This window comes from Lolium perenne, chromosome 4 (genome assembly GCF_019359855.2).
Source record: "Lolium perenne isolate Kyuss_39 chromosome 4, Kyuss_2.0, whole genome shotgun sequence".
NCBI lineage: Eukaryota > Viridiplantae > Streptophyta > Magnoliopsida > Poales > Poaceae > Lolium > Lolium perenne.
Window position 1 is genome coordinate 154,675,703 of NC_067247.2, and position 6,454 is coordinate 154,682,156.

General features: G+C 43.2%; 1 protein-coding gene across 1 annotated transcript; it reads left to right on the forward strand.

The window, feature by feature from the left end:
* The first annotated feature begins 1,707 nt into the window (after positions 1-1,707).
* On the forward strand, positions 1,708-6,086 carry LOC127294215 (calcium-dependent protein kinase 24). The gene is made up of 9 exons (XM_051323974.1): positions 1,708-2,001; positions 2,205-2,288; positions 2,376-3,016; positions 3,625-3,768; positions 3,853-4,005; positions 4,090-4,205; positions 5,044-5,211; positions 5,299-5,523; positions 5,614-6,086. The coding sequence occupies exons 3-9, from the start codon at positions 2,419-2,421 to the stop codon at positions 5,743-5,745; spliced, it is 1,536 nt and encodes a 511-aa protein (XP_051179934.1). The 5' UTR covers positions 1,708-2,001; positions 2,205-2,288; positions 2,376-2,418; the 3' UTR covers positions 5,746-6,086.
* Positions 6,087-6,454: the final 368 nt, after the last annotated feature.

The following is a 6,454-nucleotide window of genomic DNA, read 5'->3' on the forward strand; positions in this document are numbered from 1 at the left end:
TGTAATGCTACATGTTGTGTTTGTTGGGATCCGATGAATAGAGAATGCTATGTTATGTTGATTATCAATTATTACCTATGTGTTGTTTATGATCTTGCATGCTCTCCGTTATTAGTAGAGGCTCTGGCCAAGTTTTTGCTAGTAACTCCAAGAGGGAGTATTTATGCTCGATAGTGGGTTCATGCCTCCATTAAATCTGGGACAGTGACATAAATTTCTAAGGTTGTGGATGTGTTGTTGCCACTAGGGATAAAACATCGATGCTATGTCTAAGGATGTAGTTGTTGATTACATTACGCACCATACTTAATGCAATTGTCTGTTGTTTGCAACTTAATACTGGAAGGGGTTCGGATGATAACCTGAAGGTGGACTTTTTAGGCATAGATGCATGCTGGATAGCGGTCTATGTACTTTGTCGTAATGCCCAATTAAATCTCACTATACTCATCATATCATGTATGTGCATGGTCATGCCCTCTTTATTTATCAATTGCCCAACTGTAATTTGTTCACCCAACATGCTTATTCTTATCGGAGAGACGCCTCTAGTGAACTGTGGACCCCGGTCCATTCTTTTACATCGAATACAATCTACTGCAATACTTGTTCTACTGTTTTCTGCAAACAATCATTATCCACACTATACATCTAATCCTTTGTTACAGCAAGCCGGTGAGATTGACAACCTCACTGTTTCGTTGGGGCAAAGTACTTTGGTTGTGTTGTGCAGGTTCCACGTTGGCGCCGGAATCCCTGGTGTTGCGCCGCACTACATCTCGCCGCCATCAACCTTCAATGTGCTTCTTGGCTCCTACTGGTTCAATAAACCTTGGTTTCTTACTGAGGGAAAACTTGCCGTTATACGCATCACACCTTCTTCTTGGGGTTCCCAACGGACGCGTGCTGTACGCGTATCACGCGGCTGCCTCCAATTAAATTGTGGAGATAGCCCCAAGTTTTGTGCGGGTTCGGTGACCACTCTCGAGGTTACATAGTGGACCAGAGATTTTCCTTTTGATGGCGAGACTCGAGGAGAATACGGTGATGCCCTCGTGTCGTTTGGAGTGCTTTTTCCTCCATACCACTCCAACGGAGAGTAGCACTCGCAAAATTGTGAACTTTGGGATACATCGTCGTCTCCGTGTCATCTCGGTTGTTCCTATACCCGAGATCTTTACTTATGCACTTTACTTTGTGATAACCTCCGTGCTTTATATCTTGTTATCACATAGTTGTTTGTCTTGCTTAGCATAAGTTGTTGGTGCATATAGTTGAATTTTAGTTATATAGGTTTTGTGGCTGATAAATTAAACGCTAATTTTATTCCGCATTTGTTAAGGCATAATCATAAAAAGTTTGAAATCGCCTATTCACCCCCTTTAGGTGGCATCCGTGTCCTTTCAACAAGCTCTCACAATCTCAAAATCTGCCAATCTTTGTTATTTTTGTGCTGCCTAGAATATATGGTATCTCAGGTTTAAATTTTACAGAGTGATAGATCTTAACATTGCCTACATCCAGTTTTTCTTTCAGAATTTTTTTGGAAACTCTAGAATGTCATTTTTTTTTTGAAACGAGCTATGTGTAGGCCGTCCTTAAAAAATCCACACTCCTCGGGCTACATCCCTAATAAACGTTAAGCAATAAAACCTACAAATAAATAAAAATAATAATGGAAGAGGGGTTCTTCCTCCCTTCCTCCCTCCTTCCTGAGAAAACCTTGAGGTACGACCAGACCTAACAATCCTGCCATTCTCCTTCTCCCAATCAGCCACCCCCTTCTTCACCAACCCTTTTACCATTTCCAAGCCCGAAAAAATCAAAGAAAAAGTAGCAGCTCTTACCATCGTGCTCGTCGTCCTCCTCGTCATCATCACATCCACCCCGAGAAAACTCCTATAAAAAAATGGATTAGCCACCAAGATCCTGTCCTTTTGTGCGGCCTGACTCCTCCAACTTGTGAAGCAGGCCAGTAGCTCCACGCAAGAAGATAGACAGGTTTGTTTGGGGCAATCTCTTCTTCTCTACTTCTGTTCTTCCTCTTTTCATTCTTGGGCGAGATTGCATCTTCCCCTCGTGACACCTGAGGAAGAAAGTGAGAGCGAGTTCTCTTCTTTCTTTTCCCTTTTATTTCTTGCTTCAGGCTTTGGTCATAAACCTCACATAAAGCTTCTTTTCTTGCCTCTTAATCTCATCGACAGGATTGGAAAGTCCGCAGTTCCACTCCAAGATCCCGAGCTTTTTCCCAGTTCTTCCGTCGCAATCCGCAGGAATCCCCATCGGAGGTGAGCGAGCTTTCCTTTTTTGACCGGTTCTTTCTTGATCGCATCCTGCCCCACGATTTCTTGACCCCTCTTCGTTTCTTGATCCAGGGCGTCGCGGCGTCCGTGCGGTTCTTGATCCGGGGACTCGCCAATGCAGCCGGACGGGACCGGCAGCGCCGGGGGCGGCGCGAATGCGCGCCCGCCGCCGGTGACCGCCGCGCCGGCGCCGTCGGGGCGCCCGGTCTCGGTGCTGCCGCACAAGACGGCCAACGTGCGCGACCACTACCGCATCGGGAAGAAGCTGGGGCAGGGCCAGTTCGGGACCACCTACCTGTGCGTGGCCAAGGAGGACGGCGCCGAGTTCGCCTGCAAGTCCATCCCCAAGCGCAAGCTGCTGTGCCGCGAGGACTACGAGGACGCCTGGCGCGAGATCCAGATCATGCACCACCTCTCCGAGCACCCCAACGTCGTCCGCATCCGCGCAGCCTACGAGGACGCCCTCTTCGTGCACATTGTCATGGAGCTCTGCGCAGGCGGCGAGCTCTTCGACCGCATCGTGGCCAAGGGGCACTATACCGAGCGTGCTGCCGCGCAGCTCATCAGGACCATCGTTGGGGTCGTCGAGGGATGCCACTCGCTCGGCGTCATGCACCGGGACCTCAAGCCCGAGAACTTCCTGTTTGCCAGCACAGCTGAGGACGCGCCACTCAAGACCACTGATTTCGGGCTATCCATGTTCTACAAGCCTGGTATGTACTACTATGTTTCTTTGCTTCACATTGCTCAGTTGCGCAGTTCTTGATGTAAAGATGGTCTTTCATGTGTAGTACTACTTTCTTGACCAGTTGGAGATTTGTTTTTAACATTCATGATCAAGTTGATTAAACTGGCAATAGATAGTATTAGCACCTTGTTGGATTTCCAAGGGAAAGTGACAATCAGTCTGTTATTGTAGTTGTTGACCAAAGGAGTGTCGTGGAATTTTTATGCCCAAAACCCTGATTCATGTAATGCTTCTTGGAGTCAATCTAGATGTCATGATTGCAGACCTTTTTGGGGAGGATCAATTTCTCCATGGTGGAAATAGTTCCTAATATTAGTGAATGATGACATGTTGGTTCTTGTGTCATTGTGTGGTTTATCTTGTTGGAACTTCGTTGTGTGTTTCATATTTTGTAGAAAGATATTGTAAAATGCATTGTTGGAACTACCAATCTGATTGTTATTCTTCTGGTGTGCAGTATTGATTTGGTATTCTCATCTGGTAGTTGAATACTGTTTTGTATATTGGAGACTTATATTTTGGTCAAATACTTCTATCAGTCAGATTATGAAATGTTTGTTTCCATTTCCTCAGGTGATAAATTCTCTGATGTTGTTGGGAGCCCCTACTATGTTGCGCCAGAGGTGCTTCAGAAATGCTATGGTCCAGAAGCTGATGTCTGGAGTGCTGGGGTGATTCTGTACATTTTGCTATGTGGTGTTCCCCCATTCTGGGCAGGTAAACTACTATTTTCTATTAGACCATCAAATTAGTAGGCATCCATATTCTCATGTCTCCATTGTCATGTTTGTTTTCTTCCAGAAACTGAAGCAGGGATCTTCAGGCAGATCCTTCGAGGCAAACTTGATTTTGAATCTGAACCCTGGCCTAGTATCTCTGACAGCGCTAAAGATCTGGTCCGTAATATGCTTTGTCGGGATCCTACAAAGCGACTCAGTGCTCATGAGGTTCTATGTAAGTCCTCCTTATTATCACTTACTCAAGTCGTATTTTGAAATTTTAGCTTCTCATAATGGTATTGTCTCTGACATCTGTCAGGTCACCCATGGATTGTTGATGATGCTGTGGCGCCTGATAAGCCTATTGATTCTGCTGTTTTGTCAAGACTGAAGCATTTTTCTGCAATGAACAAGCTCAAGAAGATGGCATTGAGGGTATGAAGATCTGGTTGCCCCTTTTTATATGTACTATAGCTGATTTGCACATGTAGGTTGTATTCATGTAAATGTAAGGCGTGGTTAATGTTTTCTGGTCAACGATGCACAACTTTGACTATTATTTTCACTTGTACTATGTCTGCAAATTTTACACATGAAATCGAAGTATTTCACAAGACAAATACAAATGGTATGAATTACATAAGTCGATTCCATATATTTTGGTATATATTAGTGGTCGAAGTAGCATCAAAGACTAATCGTGTGCACCTTACATATTGGGACAGAGGGGGTACTTCATTGTCATGTTAACAGCTCAATAGTTAATGCTTCGTTTCAGTATTGTTAACACTACTGTTACCTCATTTGCTTCATGTGCCAGAGCCAACTGATGTGCCTCTTCCTATTGTTTGTACTGAAATCCTGCTTTAAACTCTAATAGCGAAGATCAAGCATTTCTGGTTACCACTTGGTATTGCTCTGCAACCACTAACTGTATACATTTAGTGAAGGGCATGATGTGCCTGCTTTCTTTCCTCTATTTTGCTTGAGTCTTGACCAACTTTGTTTGGTCCAGATGGTTTTCTAGCTTTCTAGAATGAGTTTGTTCAGATCCATATATCACATTAGATCATTATTAATACTGTAGGAGTTGATCGATTTCATTTGCTTGTGAATTAACTACACATATGGAGTCTTTGTGGGTTTATGGGTCGTTGATACATTGTAAAGATTGCATAATTTCTCAAATACTTGATATAGAATATGCAACTTGCAGTGGTCACCTTGAGCTTCTTTTTTCACATACTATAGGCATCTTATTATTTACTTGCAGGTTATTGCTGAAAGCCTGTCTGAGGAAGAGATTGGAGGCCTAAAGGAGCTGTTCAAAATGATTGATGCCGACAATAGTGGAACCATAACATTTGATGAGCTGAAAGATGGCTTGAAAAGGGTGGGCTCAGAGTTAACCGAACATGAAATCCAGGCTTTAATGGATGCAGTAAGTGCTTTTTTTTTCTAGCTGAGTAAACGATTCCTTCATCTGTGGATTTTATGATTTAGAATGTTATCTGTGTATTTTCTTAAGGCGGATATCGACAATAGTGGAACTATCGATTATGGTGAATTCATCGCAGCTACATTGCATATGAACAAACTGGAGAGGGAGGAGAACTTGGTGTCAGCCTTCGAGTTTTTCGACAAGGATGGAAGTGGATTCATAACCATTGATGAGCTATCACAGGCATGCAGTCAATTCGGTCTTGACGATGTTCACCTTGAGGATATGATCAAGGATGTCGATCAGAACAATGTAAGTCTTCTAACTCTGTCCAATTCTATGCCTTTGTTTTTTTCGGTTCCTGGCTTGTATGTTGCCAATTAATTTCTGTGCTGTTTTCAGGATGGGCAAATCGATTACAGTGAGTTCGCAGCGATGATGAGAAAGGGCAACGCCGGCGCGGCAGGGAGGCGAACCATGCGGAACAGCTTGCAACTGAATCTCGGCGACATCTTGAATCCAAGCAGCAGCTAACTCGATATGGGGGAGGAAAAATGCCATGCCATGCCATTTCCTTGGGAAGTTTTTGCATGCCTGATCAGGTGGACTAAATCTAAGAGGGTGGGAGAGAGAAATGAATTTTCGTAGTAGTAGCTGGAGAGGGAAATGGCGTACTGTCTTCATTGTAACCAAAAACCTTAGATGCTGGAGATGGTAATGGGATGAACTGCAGTGCTTATGCGTATTCCTGTCGTTTCAGGTTGTTGAACATTGTTGGTCGCTGGGGATTATACATTCGTAGCACTACTTTGGCTACTTGTGTTTACTGTCAACTGTTGGTGGTTCAAAGAAAATCAGATCATGTTAAATGTTCTTGTCACCTTGTCTATATGTTGATGAGGATTACTGAACAAAATTGTTTCTGGATTATTTTGAACAAAATGAATCAATTGCTTCTATAAAGGGGAACACAATAACTAAGTTTAAAAAAGGGAATCCAATAACTTGTTGCTAATTTGGAATAAACGCAATGCGAAGTTTTGCAAGTGCATCGTATTTTTTTTTCTGAGTATTTTTTACTTCTAGGTGCATGGCTGCATCATCCTTGGGTTTTGATTTTGAACCTTTCAGTTCTCTTAAATTCATCAAAAGTGTTTTCTTCACATCATAAGAAATATTTTCCCTAAACCAATTCATTCAATACAGATCTCTAGGGTGACTGAAAATGAAGTTTGTGCTCAGT